At 65.1% G+C, this 15,628-nt stretch overlaps 1 protein-coding gene across 5 annotated transcripts in view; it reads right to left on the bottom strand.

Moving 5' to 3' along the window:
• Positions 1 to 1,117: 1,117 nt before the first annotated feature.
• TBC1D14 (TBC1 domain family member 14) overlaps positions 1,118 to 15,628 on the bottom strand; it is a 102,255-nt gene continuing 87,744 nt past the window's right edge. For 4 of the 5 annotated variants that reach the window (XM_070069552.1, XM_070069556.1, XM_070069554.1 and 1 more), the window contains 3 exons: positions 14,148 to 14,257; positions 7,340 to 7,598; positions 1,118 to 3,157 (listed from right to left, as the gene is read on the bottom strand). In XM_070069552.1, the coding sequence (XP_069925653.1) occupies positions 3,092 to 3,157; positions 7,340 to 7,598; positions 14,148 to 14,257 (435 nt within the window). In that variant the 3' untranslated portion in view covers positions 1,118 to 3,091. The remainder of the gene's footprint in view (positions 3,158 to 7,339; positions 7,599 to 14,147; positions 14,258 to 15,628) is intronic. The other variant, XM_070069553.1, reaches the window with a different exon arrangement.

Genomic DNA, 15,628 nt, shown 5'->3' on the forward strand with positions numbered 1-15,628 from the left:
CTGCAAGGCTGATCGGCTGACCGCCCTGGGACCCCGCTCCCTCTAGGTCTCAGCCAAGGAGCAGCCCTGGGTCCTAGGCCTTCCCTCTGCAGGCCAGGCCTTTCCCCTCTGAGCTACCAGGGCAGGCTCCGTTCGCTGGCGGGGGGGGGGGGGGGGGGCACCTGGAACCGTTAACCTGAATTCTTGGGCCCAGAGCACCCTGGGAACAAGCAACACAGTCTCATCGTGTTTCCACACACAGGGCGCCTGTTCCGGCCCGGGGAGACCTCCCCCACAGCTAGCGTCCCTCCCAGGCTGGGCTCAGCTCCGGCTGCTCCCCAGCAGGTGGGCTGCCTGGTGACCACGGGGGGCAACAGCATGAACAGGTGGACCCAGGCCTCCCCCGGACCCTGCGCTGGAAGCTGAGGTCAGAGCCAGAGACCAAAGCTCCCAGAGGCCGCAGAGCAGTGTCTGGGCAAGGGCCTGGGGGTGAGCAGGCCCAAGCCTGAAGGTCAGCCACGCTGGTGCCGGCCACGGCAGCCTGAGCTAACGGCCTGAGACGGGGACCCTCGAACGATGCCCCCCACAGCCGGCGCTGCGGCTGCCGCCACCAACACGCCCACTCAGCAGAGGCCCCGTCACCTCCCCTCACTGTTTCTGACCACCCTCCTGGGGACCCCAGACAGCAGGGCCACCGCAGCACAGCCCCGCCCCAGTCCTTGGAAGCCGGCAGACAGAGAGGGCACCCTGGGAGCTCTGTGCCAAAGCTCTCACTGGGGTCGGCGGCCCACGGCCGAAACCACACGCGCGCTCACTCGCTCTGCCTGCTTCTCCCCGGCCTCCCGGACCACCCCCTACCCCCGGTCACCTCTGTGCAGTAGTGCCCGGTCCCCCAGGGGGACCAATGCTGCAGACAGACCCCAGGATCTGCTTGACGGACTTCTGGCGGGGACGGGTAGGCAGGCTCCGGGTGGGTGAGGGGGACAGGGCCAGGGGAGAGGGGTGCGGCACGGCCGGGAAGGCAAACATCTCGAATCCCCCGAAACCACACGACGGCGGCACCGCAGGCCCCGATCCGGAAGCAGCGCCACGCCTCCGGGCGAGAACTCGGCTCTGGACAGACCATAGGGAGCCCAGGTAACAATTTTACTGACTTTTATTTAATAAAACCACGTATTTACAGTTCAAAAAGGCCTACTTTGATACACTTTACTAAATAAAATTAGCGGGTTAGCTGTACAGGCAATTGAAACACGATGAGCAGCTGTTACCAGGAGTTCGCTCTCTGCCGACTGGGACAGTCAGTGCCCCCGCCGGGACCCTGCCTCTGCGTCAGCCAGGAGGGGAGACGCGGCCCCGCCCAGCCCAGCCCAGCCCGGGGGCGCGGGGAGCGAGAGCAGGCGCAGACTCGCAGAGGGCACGGCGTGGCCGGGCGGCTCCTGTCCACGTCAGCGGTGGGAGCAGACGCATACCAGGCTGCGGCAGGGACAGAGGGCCGGCCCCCGCGGGCCCCGCCTCTGACGAGGGCGCCCCAGGCTCCAGCCCTGCCTGCGACCCCGGGGCGTGGTGCTGTCCAGGGACGTGCCGCCCACCACTGGGCCAGGGTGTGAGAGCGGGCTCGGGCCGAGTCTCCGCGGCCCTCGTCCCGTGGCTGGCTGGCTGCTGTGAGGAGCGTCTATGTACAGTAAGAAAATATATACATCTTCAAAGAGCAGAACACCACGTCATCGACAAAAACAAGTACGTGTGCACTCCCGGCCGCCGTCAGGAGTGGCGCTCTGCAGGCCGCCCAGCCCGGGGGGACGGCACCCCGGCGAGGCCCGGCGAGCCGCCCTGGAGAAGTCCGATCCCGACACCAGGGGCGAGCGGAGGCTCCCGGGAACGCAGGGCGTGACGGCCTGCGGCCAGCAACCTGCAGGGGCCGGACGCCTTGCTGGCCATCAAACCCAGGCCACGGTTAGGCTCCACCCACCCTGGCCCAAGCCCCCTTGCTGCATGCACAGGCTCCCAGTCAGTGCCAAGGACTCCCCACATCAGAAACTTGATGGACCGCGGGGGGTGGGGGGGCCTGGCTGAGCAGGGCCCCGGTGCAGGGAGCACTGGGCACCGGGCGCCCACGACTGCCCGCACACCCGGCCGCTGGCACCCCAAGGACCACCCGGTCGCCACAGATCCTAGCCTGTCCTTGGGGCCTCCCTCTGCGAATCAGGGTAACCAAACTCTGAGTACAGAGCTCGAACCAGTCAGGGAAAAGCTACAACAAAACCTCACCAATCAACCGAGACACCAGCCGGGGCTCAGGCCGCAGCGTGCCGCCTGCCCCCGCCCTGCGGCGGTTCTAACGCCCGGGGCCTGAAGAGGGACCCCGGGCACCTGTCGAGCGGCAGAAGCACGGAGGGCACCGCAGGAGGGCGCGGGGCAGCCACCCCCACGCAGCTGTTCCCACGGGCAGCAGCAGGGCAGGAGGGCGCGGGCCTGGACCCTCTCCCTCCCCAGCCTCCTCTGGAGGGGGCGCTTCCGCTCCGTGTCCCCCCGCTCCACAGGGCAGTCTCGGGAGTGCGGGTTGCGTCGTCAGCCCCCGAACTGCGTCAAGGCAACGTGGTAAAATGTCGACAGGAAGTCAGGTCGGTTCCTAGGGGCCAGGAGAGCCCAGGTGCCCTCAACGCAGTCTTTGGTAGGTGGGCTTCCAGCTCTGGGAAGACAGGCCAGGAAGGACCTCAGAATCCGTCACCTCAGACAGGCCGGCAGGAGCCAGGGGCGCCTCCGAGGTCTCCCGGCCGACACCCCCAGCACCTCGGCTCAGAAAGACTGCAAAGTACGTCCCAGTGCTGACATCGAAGCATCGCGATTTAATGAGTGCCTCCTGGAATAAAGGAGAGGGAGTGGCCACTGCCCTGTCTCCGACCCACGTGTAAGACGCGGAGGCTGGCCACGGTCAAGGCCAGCGCGTTGGTCCACTGCGCTGCTTAAGGCTACGCCTGGCTTTAATTCTTTACCAGCTGTTCTGCTGTGTTTTTGTTTTAAGGCCAACTCCAGCGTTAGGACCCCTGTCCCCTCCGCCGCCGGCGTCCATGGGATCCACGCAGGTGCCCCGTGCTCCACTGCGGCGGCCTCAGTGTCTGAGGGACGGGCTCCCCTTCTCCATCTCGCGGCTGTCTCTCTGCAGTGCGGTCAGCACCTGGGGGTCACACAGGACACGTCGGTGGTTAACCCGCAACGCACATGACAGAGCCGCCGGCGGGCGTGGCACAGGCGGCAGCCGCCTCCCAGCCCGGCCCTCCACCGCCCCACAGCCCCCCCAACCCCTTCCCACCCTCTGGACCACGACCCAGCCCTGCATCCAGGTGCTTTGTTTGTTTCTAAGATTTATTTATTTGAGAGGCAGAGTTAGAAGGAGAGACAAAGAGAGAGAGGTCTTCCAACCATTGGCTCATTCCCCAGGTGACCCCAACGGCTGGGCTGGGCCAGGCTGAAGCCAGGAGCCAGGAGCTTCTTCCTGGTCTCCCACATGGTGCAGGGACCCAAGCACTTGGGCCGTCTTCCACTGCTTTTCCAGGCCACAGAAGAGAGTGGGATCGGAAGTGGAGCAGCCGGGACTCAAACTGGCACCCACACGGGACGCAGGCTCCACAGGCGGAGGCTTAGCCCACTGCGCCACAGCGCCAGACTCTTTCTAGAATGGAGATCCACCATGATCTCAGGCTGACGTCTCTCAAGACATCAGCTGTGAAACCAACGTCAAAGCAGGCGCCGGGCCATCTCCTCCACAGGCTGGCTGCAGCCCTGCACAGGACCACCCGGGACGCCGTCCAGGCACCTGGCTGCACCACCCTGCCCCTGCAGCCCTGGTTGGCACCTGTGCCTGTACCCAGCCCTGCCCCTGTAGCCCCCCGCCTACACTTGTGCCTGTACCCAGCCCTGCCCCTGTAACCCCGCCCACACCTGTGCCTGTACCAGCCCTGCCCCTGTAGCCCCCTACCCACACCTGTGCCTGTACCCAGCCCTGCCCCTGTAGCCCCCCGCCTACACTTGTGCCCGTACCCAGCCCTGCCCCTGTAGCTCCGCCCACACCTGTGCCCGTACCCAGCCCTGCCCCTGTAGCCCCCCGCCTACACTTGTGCCCGTACCCAGCCCTGCCCCTGCAGCCCCGCCCACACCTGTGCCCATACCAGCCCTGCCCCCATAGCCCCGCCCACACCTGTGCCTGTACCCACCCATGCACCCATAGCCCCACCCACACCTGTGCCTGTACCCACCCCTACCCCTGTAGCCCCCCACCCACACCTGTGCCTGTACCAGCCCTGCCCCCGTAGCCCCGCCCATACCTGTGCCTGTGCCAGCCCTGCCCCTGCAGCCCCGCCCACACCTGTGCCTGTGCCAGCCCTGCCCCTGTAGCCCCCCCGCCCACACCTGTGCCTGTACCAGCCCTGCCCCCGTAGCCCCGCCCTTCAGCTCTGCTGGTCCACCAAGGTGATGTCCCTCCTCTCTGCTCCCACAGTTTTTGGCTGTCACTTTTATTTTATTAGAAAAAAAATTCCAGAGCCAGCACCGTGGCACAGCTGGTCAAGCCCCAGCCTGCAGCAGCAGCATCCCACATGGGCGCTGGTTCGAGTCCTGGCTGCTCCTCTTCCGATCCAGCTCCCTGCCAATGCACCTGGGAAAGCAGTGGAAGACGGCCTAAGGGCTTGGGCCCTGCACCCACACGGGAGACCTGGAAGAAGCTCCTGGCTCCTGGTTTCGGCCTGGTCCAGTCTTGGCCGTTGCGGACACTTGGGGAGTGAACCAGTGGATGGCAGACCTCTGTCTCTGTCTCTGTCTCTCCTAACTCTGCCTTTCAAATAAATAACATTTTTTGAAAACATTCCTTGGGGCCGGCGCTGTGGTGCAGTGGGTTAACGCCCAGGCCTGAAGCACTGGCATCCCATGTGGGCACCAGTTCAAGACCCGGCTGCTCCACTTCCCATCCAGCTCTCTGCTGTGGCCTGGGAAAGCAGTGGAAGATGGCCCAAGTGCTGGGCCCCTGCACCTGCGTGGGAGACCTGGAAGAAGCTCCTGGCTTTGGATCGGCGCAGTTCCGGCCGTTGCAGCCAACTGGGGAGTGAACCAGTGGATGAAAGACCTCTCTCTCTCTCCTCCCCCCACCCCCTGCCTCTCTTCTCTCTGTGTAACTCTGAGTTTTGAATAAATAAATAAATCTTAAAAAAACATTCCTTTAGTAAACAATACTCCACCGCACTGGGAGGGTTGGCGACAGAACAGGCCCACGCCAAGCTGCCCCTCCCCGGCGCACCCTGCAGAGGGGGGAGGGGCGCTGGACCCCAGCAGCCTACGCGGCCATGGGCGCTCACGTCCAGACGAGGCTGACTTCTAACCAAGGGCTCCCGGGAGCCCAGTGCGTATCCGCCTGGGGCCGGCCAGCACGCTCCGAGGGGGAGCCGACGCCACCCGGGTTCTGGGCGGTCGCGGGAAAGCTGTAGCGGAGCCCCTCTGCACCGTAAGGACTTCACTGAACACATCTAGTGTGGAGGGACGCTCGCCTCCAGGACACAGGAGCGTGGAGCAGCGTGCCGAGACCGACGCCGCGCCGGCCCTGAGCCTGCCCCGCCAGCCAGGCCGACCCACACGACCCTGGACGGACACCGTCCTCCTCCCCGGCCCCCCGGCCCCCCGGCTCCCCGGCGCGGCTTAACCTCGTCTCCAACCACAGGAAGCAAAACACGGGTCGGGGTGAACTCGCCCTCGCGTGTGTCTGTGAGAGGTAAACGACCATCTAGAAGCAGGGTGTGTGGTGTGCGTGTGTGTGTGTGTGGTGTGTGTGTGCGGTGTGTGGTGTGCATGTGTGTGTGGTGTGTGGTGAGATGTGTGTGTGTTGTGTATGTGTGTGTGGTGTGTGTGTGGTATGTGTGTGGTGTGTGTGGTGTGCGTGTGTGTGGTGTGTGTGTGTAGTGTGTGGTGTGTGGTATGTGTGGTGTATGTGTGGTGTGCGTGTGGTGTGTGTGGTGTGCGTGTGGTGTGTGTGTGTGTGTGTGGTGTGTGGTGTGTGTGGTGTGTGTGTGTGTGGTGTGTGTATGTGTGGTGTGTGTGGTGTGTGTGTGTGTGGTGTGTGTATGTGTGGTGTGTGTGTGTGTGTGGTGTGAGTGTGTGTGGTATGTGTGTGTGTGGTGTGTGTGTGTGTGTGGTGGGTGTGTATGTGTGTGGTGTGTGTGTGTGTGAGGGCAGGAGCAGCCCCGGGCCCTGAGTGGGCAGAGGCCGGCAGGAGGGCCCTGGCCTCCGTGGTGTGGTGTATGTGTGTGTGGTATGTGGTTTGTGTGGTATGGTGTGTGTGTGGTGTGTGTGGTGTGTGTAGTGTGGTGTGCGTGTGCCTCGGGCCCCGACTGGGCAAAGGCCAGCAGGAGGGGCCCTGGCCTTCCGTGGTGTATGTGTGTGTGTGTTGTGTGGTGTGTGTGCTGTGTGTGTGGTGTGTGGTGTGTGGTGTGGTGTGTATGTGTGTGTGTGTGTGTGTAGTGTGTGTGGTGTGTGTAGTGTGTTCTGCATGTGCCCCGGGCCCTGAGTGGGCAAAGGCCAGCAGGAGGGGCCCTGGCCTTCCGTGGTATATGTGTGTGTGTGTTTGTGGTGTGTGGTGTGTGATGTGTGTGGTGTGCGTGGTGTGTGTAGTGTGGTGCGCGTGTGCCCTGGGCCCCGAGTAGGCAGAGGCCGGCAGGAGGGGCTCTGGCCTCCGTGGTATGGTGTGTGGTGTGTGTTGTGTGTGGGTGTGTTGTATATGTGTGTGTATGTGTTGTGTGTGGTGTGTGTGAGGGCAGGGGCAGCCCCAGGCCCCGACTGGGCAGAGGCCGGCAGGAGGGGCCCTGGCCTCCTGTGGTGTGTGTGTGTGTGGCGGATACGTGGTGACAGAAGGGCCCAGTGGCCGGTGAGCGGGGACAGCGCTGTAGCTCTGGCGAAGACCCCTCAGGGGGTAAACAGCTGCCACTGACAACACCCGGCCCGGGCCCACTCCCACACTCCTGGAGGGGCAGGTCGGGGAAAGCTGACGCACGGCCGGCCACGCGGCCACAGCCACTGGGCCCAGTACCTGCAAGCTCAAGCCACGGAAGTCAGAGCCCTCCCGACAGGAACCCCTGGAGCCCGACGACACCGGTCAGTCCCGCTGGGGACCAGACCAGCAGGGACGTTGAGGAGAGCGCCGGGACTGAGCAGCGCCAGGCCAGAGGCGCTGCCGCGGCCCCACAAACCAAGGAAGAGGTGAGGGACCTGTGGGCCCCCCGGTCACCGCCCCCTCCCGGGGCTCGCCCTGTGACACACAGGACGAGGACAACCGCAGCCACTTGGCCAGCACGCGGAGCCCCGAGCAGGGGCCGAGTACCTGAGCCCACTTCTTGTTGCGACTCTGCATCTGGACGGTGGCGACGGAGGCGAACAGCTCCTCGGCGGGCAGGTCCTCGGGCAGCCGGGTCAGGAACTGGGCCATGTGGATGAAGTCCATCTTGGTCAGGATGTCCTGGAACAGCTTGAGCACGCCCAGCGCCGTGCGGAACAGGAACTCCTCCCCGTCCCGGCAGAACACGTCCCAGATGCGGCAGGCCAGGTCCAGCGGCAGAGACTTGCTGTACAGGGTGAAGATCCTGAAAGAGACCAGGGCTGCTCACGCCGGGCGCCCGGGCCGGCTCCGGGGAGGCGGATCCTAGCGCAAGGCCGGGGGGGGGGGGGGGGGCTCGGCCCGCACTCGCTCCCAGCGCTTCTGGAACGCGGACTTCCTGGCAAGCACGCAGCCTCAGCCGCCACCCAACGTCTCGGTCACGGCTCTGAGGACTCCCGCTCCCGGGCACGCGACAGGCACTACTATGGGCCTACGCTGTGGCGGGTACGGGACTCGAAGGTTTGAGAGACAGCAACCCGAATTCACAGAGCACACAGGCTGGGGGAGAGGGGGCATAGAAACAGTTCCCGGAAACCTTACTTTATTTTAGACTGACTTCTCTTACTGATTTGCAAGGCAGAGAGAAGGAAGGAGAGAGATTTTCCACCCTCCGTTCACTGGGGTGGGCCTGGCGCCAGGAGCTCCACCCAGGCCTCCAGGACCTGGTCATGTTTCCTCCCCGGCACACGGCAGGAAGTCGGATCGGCACCCAGGCCTCCAGGACCTGGTCATGTTTCCTCCCCGGCACATGGCAGGAAGTCGGATCGGCACCCAGGCCTCCAGGACCTGGTCATGTTTCCTCCCCGGCACACGGCAGGAAGTCGGATTGGGGCGGGACTTGAACCCAGGCATACGAAGCGGCAGCTCACCCTGCTGTTCCACACGTGTCCCGGGGTCCACGTGTGCACACGATGATCCACGTTCTTCCCAAGGGGTCAGCAAAGGCACAAGGTACGTTTTTCCTAATAAACTTGACCCCGGATGACCAAAACACTGACCGCAAGATCAGTGCAATGAATTATGCAACTCATTGGTGAAACACAGATACGCGTTCCCTTCAAACTCGCCAACCCCAATCCAAGTGCCCGACAAACAACGCCGAGTGCCACTCCTGTCGCCAGGTCTCATCTGGGACGCGCGGACGTCCAGGGGAGCCCGGGAGGAAGACGGAGGAGTCCCTTCCCATCATCCCCGCCCTCAGCTGTCACCTCGGGCGGCTGCTCCCTCCCTGCAGGCCTGGGCTCCCTCCGGCCTGGCGCTCAGCGTTTGCTTCTGTCTTCTCCACGGACGCTGCCGATTCGTCCCGATCTATGCTCAGTCAACAGCAGGCTGGCGACGCCCCGCCGGCGAGGTGGTCCTCCCCGCTTTCCCATCGGTAAGGGTGCTCGCCAGAGGCGGCCTCGCCTGGGAAGCCACCGAGCACTCCCGAGCCAGCTCCGGAAACGCCTCTGGCCACGGAGCCCCTGCACTCAGGCCGAGGAGCTGATGGGACAGGGTGACCCACCAAACCATACACCTCGTCCTGCCGAGAGCCACTGGGGTACTGACGACGTCACTCACAGCCCTGCGGCGGGTGGGCTGAGTCTCGGGGCACTGGCACGCCCAGCCCTGCGCCAGCTCTCAGCAGGTGCCGGCTGTCCTGGCCCAGGGACGCCTGCTGTCCTGGGGGAAGCTTCTCACATGACCAGGGACACGCAGTCAGGGACAGGCACAGACCCGACAGCTGCCACGCAACATCAACCATGTTTCAGGCTGCCCCTTCAGCACCGAGCGACTCAGGTTCCACCCACTTGGGACAGATGGGCGGCGCCGACGCCACAGAAATCCCTCGCATTGGCCACGGCCGGGCTCTGTGGCCCCCGAGCCTCTCTCGTCTCACTTTGGCCGAGCGAACCAAGCCTCAGGGTGACCCACGATGTCCCTAGGCCCTACCACCAGCAAGGGCCTGGCCCCAAGCCCTCCCTCGGACGAGGGAGCCGCGGCCCAGCCTCAGCAGTGACCTCTGTAAGTCACCTGGGCGAGCAGAGAAGCCGCACGCGTGCCCACAGCTCGGCCCCCACCACGCTCTCCCTGGCCCTGCTGCGGGGCAGTGCGTGAACCACACAGCGCGGCAGCCGGGGGCAGAGGGAGGGATGAGCACCCACTTCTGGACAGGGTGGGCGCGGGCGGCTGCACCCCGGCAAGGGGACACCTCTGCCCCCATGAACAGGAAGCAGCGAGCCGGCAGGGGAGCCACAGGAGACAGCAGCGAAGCCTGCGTTCGGGGAGCGAGGAGCGGCCAGGCGGCCGCCGGCCGTGGGAGTAAGCACACACGTCGGAGGCAGAAACCGGGCCTTGCGGCCGTCACAGGGTGTCTGGGTCTCACTCCGGGTGGAATGGGAAACCAGGGCGGGGAGCGAGCAGGGGTGCCCACCGACGGCTCCTGTGATGGACGCGCACAGGCGGGGCACGGGGCGGCAGGCGAAGTGGACTGGCTAGCGGGGCTGCAGGACGGCGGCTCTCGGGCTGGGCAAGGGAGAGAGCTATCACTCAAGGACGCACGGCATCTCCAGTTTGGGTAGGGGGTGAGGTTTGCTGCTTCTTACTTAAAAAAAAATTATTTATTTGGTTTTGAAAGGCAGAGCAGGAGAGAGTGAGAGATGCTCCATCCTCTGATTCCCCAAGTGGCAGCAACAGCCAGGCCCGCGTCGGGCGGAGGCCAGGACCCAGGAACCCCATCCTCGATCCCACACGGGAGGCAGGCCTCCCAGCACGTGGCCCATAATGCACTGCCGGCCCGGTGCACCAGCGGGGAGCTGGATCGGAAGTGGAGCAGCCACAACTCGCATCTGAAACGCGGTGCCGGCCGCGTGAGCGGCAACCTAGCCCACTGCGCCAGCATGCTGGCCCATGAGGCAAGTTGTTTGTTTTAAGATTTATTTGTTTACTTGAAAGTAGAGTTACACAGAGGGAAAGGAGAGATGGAGAGAGAGATCTTCCATCTGCTGATTCACTTCCCAATGGCAGCAGCAGCCAGGGTGGGCCAGGCCAAAGCCAGGAGCCAGGAGCTTCCTCCGGGTCTCCCACGTGGGTGCAGGGGCCCAGCACTTGGGCCGTCCTCCACTGCTCTCCCAGGCCACAGCAGAGAGCCGGAAGGGAAGTTGAGCAGCCAGGCTGGAACTGGCACTCATATGGGATGCCGGCACTGCTGATGGCGGCTTCACCCGCTGCGCCAGCCCCAAGAAGCGAGTCCTAGGACGTGTCAGGTTCAGAGCCAGCCCTCCAGTGGGCCCAGGTGGAGGTGGGGGGGCGCTGTGTGCACGCTGAGAGGGGCGGCTGTTGACTGTGGCCGCGCCCACCGCTCAGCGCCCGTGCGCGCCTCACTGGGGGCTGCTTTGACGCGGTGACAGGCATCAGGGAGGCCTTCAGTGCTGCCACAAACTACACACTACAAACAGCTAGCGCTTCTTTAACTTCACTTCACAGTGTCTCCTCACAAGCCCCCGTCTGCATGACCGCATCTTGGAAGGCCGTTCCCCAACCCTGGGACCGGGGCCTCCTACCCCACAGCCATTGACTGCACACGTCCACACCAGCCCAGGGCGTCCCCCGGGGTGCGGCCACGCACACGTCCACACCAGCCCAGGGCGTCCCCCGGCTCAGTGACCTCTCTACAGCACCAAGAGCACTCGAGGATTCTCCCTCCCAGGGAGTGACGTTTAGTTTAACCCCAGGCCGCTGCATCGGAATGCAGTATCAAAACCAGCCAAGGTCCTGGCCAGGCAGATGGTGCCCGGTCCTGGTGCTGCCTGGGACGCCCGTGCCCACTGCGCCCTGGGTCCTGGTGCTGCCTGGGACGCCCGTGCCCACTGCGCCCTGGGTCCTGGTGCTGCCTGGGACGCCCGTGCCCACTGCGCCCTGGGTCCTGGTGCTGCCTGGGACGCCCGTGCCCACTGCGCCCTGGGTTCTGGTGCTGCCTGGGACGCCCGTGCCCACTGCGCCCCGGGTCCTGGTGCTGCCTGGGACGCCCGTGCCCCTGCGCCCTGGGTCCTGGTGCTGCCTGGGACGCCCGTGCCCACTGCGCCCTGGGTTCTGGTGCTGCCTGGGACGCCCGTGCCCACTGCGCCCTGGGTCCTGGTGCTGCCTGGGACGCCCGTGCCCACTGCGCCCTGGGTCCTGGTGCTGCCTGGGACGCCCGTGCCCACTGCGCCCTGGGTTCTGGTGCTGCCTGGGACGCCCGTGCCCACTGCGCCCTGGGTTCCAGTTCCACTTGCCTGATGTACACACTCCGGGAGGCAGCAGTGACGGCTCAAGTACTGGGGGTCCTGCCACCTACACGGGAGACCCGGATGGAGTTCTAGGCTCCCGGCTTTGCCTGGCCCAGCCCGGCCCAGCCCTACTGTGGCAGGCGTTTAGAGAGTGAGCCAGCAGATGAAAGATCTCTCTTTCTGTGTGTGTTCCAAATAAATAAAAAATGAATGTTTTAAAGTAAAACCACGTGAAACCTGGCTAGGCTCAGGAAGCCGCTCGGTGCAGCACTGCATCTCTGCGGTGCTACCAACGAAATGGCTCTGCTTTGGGATCCACCGGCAGGTGTGAGCTGTCCCCTCCCCCGCAGCGCGTGCCGGAACGGACAGCTTCCTCCTGCAGGCCGTCACAACTTCCCGGAGACGTCCTTATCTGGCCCCTCTAAGCGCCTGAGTTCGCAGGAACACAAGGGAGCGCCGGGGGGCGGGGAGGGGGTGCGTTCCCGGCCGCTCGTGTCCACTCAGCAGAACCGCTGGCTGCCCTGGCCGCCGCCGAGTGGCCTTGGGCTGCAGACCAAACAGGAAGCTCTGCGTTCTGTGCCTTTGCCTGGCCTCTGCGATGTCATCCTGGGAGGACGCAGCACCACTGTGCCTCCCACAGAAGACGCAGACCCCGGCCGAGGCAGGGCAGGCCGCCCAGCATCCTCGCGGCCCCTCCCAGCTCTGCCTCCGCGTCCCCCCCCCCCCCCCGAGACGGAGCCTTTGCCCCTGAGCTGGACACCCGGGGTCTCCTGCCGCTCCCTCTCTGGTCCAAATAAGCGGGCCTCGTTCCCCCGCACGGGGCTAAACAAAGCAAGGTCAAACCAGCCACAGCACAGAGGGCCGAGCCACTGCCTGCACCCGCACCCGCTGGCTGCTCCGCGTCCGAGCCGGCTCCCTGCTGATGAGCCTGGGAGGGCAGCAGAGGCTGGCCCAGGCCCTGGAGGCCCTGCCTCCGCCTGGGACACCAGAGGGACACCAGAGGGGGCTCGCGGCTCCCGCCATTGCAGCCGTTTGGGGAGGGGTCAGTGGAGGGAGGACCCCCTCTCTGTAGCTCTGCCTTTCAAATAAAGTAGGTCTCTTAAAAAATAAAAGAAAATAATGGGGTGATGACTAACCAGAACGTGGTACCTGCACACAGTGGCGTGGCACTCAGCCACGGAGGGGTCAGTCTGGAGGTCCCCAAGGGGCAGACACATAAGCGCCACACTGCCTCACGGACGGGCAGAAGAGCGGGGAGACGGGGCCGCAGGGGGGAGACGGGGGGGCAGGGGAGAGACGGGGGCAGCAGGGGAGGGAGACAGGGACCGCAGGGGGGAGACGGGGACCGCAGGGGAGAGACGGGGGCAGCAGGGGAGAGACGGGGCAGCAGGGGAGAGAGATGGGGGCAGCAGGGGAGGGAGAGGGGGCAGCAGGGGAGAGAGACGGGGGCCGCAGGGGAGAGACGGGGGCAGCAGGGGAGGGAGAGGGGGCAGCAGGGGAGGGAGAGGGGGCAGCAGGGGAGAGACGGGGCAGCAGGGGAGTGAGACGGGGGGCAGCAGGGGAGGGAGATGGGGGTCAGCAGGGGAGAGACGGGGGGCAGCAGGGGAGAGACGGGGGCAGCAGGGGAGTGAGACGGGGGGCAGCAGGGGAGGGAGATGGGGGTCAGCAGGGGAGAGACGGGGGGCAGCAGGGGAGAGACGGGGCAGCAGGTGACCGGCTGGGCCAGCGCTCTCAGAGCCCCACCCTTGGCCGTTTCCCTGGTGTTGCTCCCCTCAGCAGGTGGTTCGGCAACCCCTCACGGGACAGACACTCCGGATGGACGGGGGTCCTCTGGCACACCCACGTACCCCTCCTGGGGGCCTGCCAATCTCTGGCCCCTGCCCAAGCTCCGCCCACTTCTACTCGGGCCCAGGCGGTCCCGCCTCAGGAACTCCCGCCTCCCTTTCAGATGTGCCACACCCTTGCCCGCCCCCCCCCAGCACAAGCCTCCAGCGCCCCTCCACCCCCATCACCTTTTCCAGGCTCACGTCCGTCTCTGCGACACGCCAAGCCCTCAGCCCCAACCTCCTCCCCTGCCTTCCTCCTCCTCCACTGCGGTCCCCAACACCAGCAGGTACCACGGCTGCTCGGCTAGCACCGGGACATCACCCACTCCCCCCACCCCGTCACACCTGGCTCAAGCCCCTGTGTCACCCCCGTGACCTCTGCCCTTCCTCCCGCCCCTCCCCCCACCCTCCGCTCACCGCCCACCTCCAGGACCCGGCAGGGGCCTGGCAGATGCCCCCTGGGGTCGGCTGGCTACGTGGGTGCACAGGTCCCCGCAGGGAACCCAGGAGGCCCGGCTGGGTCGTGGGCGGTATTAGGGGTGAGCTCTCAGTGCGAGATGGGTGATCATTACAGAGTGGGAGCCCGCAGGGCAGACAGGGGAGAGACGGGAGAGCAGGCCGCAGCGGGGATGGAGGGGAGGGGGCGGGCGGAGGTGCTTGAAGACACACGCAGAGTCTTACCAATCGATCAGGTAGATGTCTGGAGTTAAGTTGTTTTTCTTGAAATGAGCAAATAATTTCGGCAAATTTTCTTCAAAGAATACCTCAAATGCAGCAAAATAAGTCAACATCTAGGGAGACAATGTGAAATATTAACAGTAAACTCACTGTCAGACAAGTTCCCCATTCACCAGCACGGTTACACCTTCAGAATCCAACAGAGCGGCTGACACCCGACAGCGGCCCACGGGGCACCGCCCGGCAGGCACAACCATGCGCACCTCGGACCTGCGAGGCAGCTTCCGACTGCTCAGCTGGCCCGGAAGGGAGCGCAGGCCGCGGCAGGGAGGGGCGCGGCACGAGCCTGCCGAAAGCTGGGCCCCACCGCACGGCTGTTCCTGCAGGCCCAGGAGTGCGGCAACTGCACACCTGCAGGAGGACGCGGCTAACGCTGACCTACAGCGGGGCGCCACCGCTCCAGCTCGCTCCCGCAGCCTCTGACCAACAGGCAGGAGACGCTCGGGGAAAGGGCATCGCGGCGTCGGGGAACCGCAGGCTGCTGTCACCTTCTCGGGGGAAACGCGCACCACGCGAGGGGCGTACCACGCGAGGGGCGGTGCTGAGGGAGCGAGGCCGGCTCTCCCTGGCCTGGGAGCAGCAGGCCCGGGCACCGTGTGGGCAGGCGCTCTGGTGGTCCAACAGGCCCGGGCACCGTGTGGGCAGGCGCTCTGGTGGTCCAACAGGCCCGAGCACCGTGTGGGCAGGCGCTCTGGTGGTCCAGCAGGCCCGGGCACCGTGTGGGCAGGCGCTCTGGTGGACAACAGGCCCGGGCACCGTGTGGGCAGGCGCTCTGGTGGACAACAGGCCCAGGCTGCCGTGTGGGCAGGCGCTCTGGTGGACAACAGGCCCAGGCTGCCGTGTGGGCAGGCGCTCTGGTGGACAACAGGCCCGGGCACCGTGTGGGCAGGCGCTCTGGTGGACAACAGGCCCGGGCACTGTGTGGGCAGGCGCTCTGGTGGACCATGTCGGCCCCCCACTGAAAGGGCTTTGCTAACCCAGCGTCCTCACGGGTGGTGCTGCCTCTCAGGACAGCTGGCGAGGCCCGGAGGTCGTTCCTGCCACGACTGGGGGTGGTGCTGCTGGCGTTCGTGTGTGAGGCCGGGTCGCTGCCACACACGCAGCGCGGGAAGCCCTGGTGGTTCCCCGGCCACGTGTCACTGGAGCATTGAGCGTCTGCCAATCAGCGCCAAGGTTCCGCAGTCTCCTGGAAACACGTGAGCTAACATCCTAAGCACGGACTTTACCCTTTGTTCCCAGAGGAGAAGAAATCTGGATGGGAATGACTTTATTACATACAAAAAGACAGGATTAAGTGTGGACCCAGGAACTACTTCCAGAAGTAACTCAGTGTGCGTCAGCACCGTGCGCTGCCCGGCCCGATGTCCTGATCTCGTCTCTGACCACTACCTCCTCGGGGAGGCTGAGCCTTCCTGATTACGGAA

This window comes from Oryctolagus cuniculus, chromosome 2, assembly GCF_964237555.1.
Source record: "Oryctolagus cuniculus chromosome 2, mOryCun1.1, whole genome shotgun sequence".
Taxonomy (NCBI): Eukaryota; Metazoa; Chordata; class Mammalia; order Lagomorpha; family Leporidae; genus Oryctolagus; species Oryctolagus cuniculus.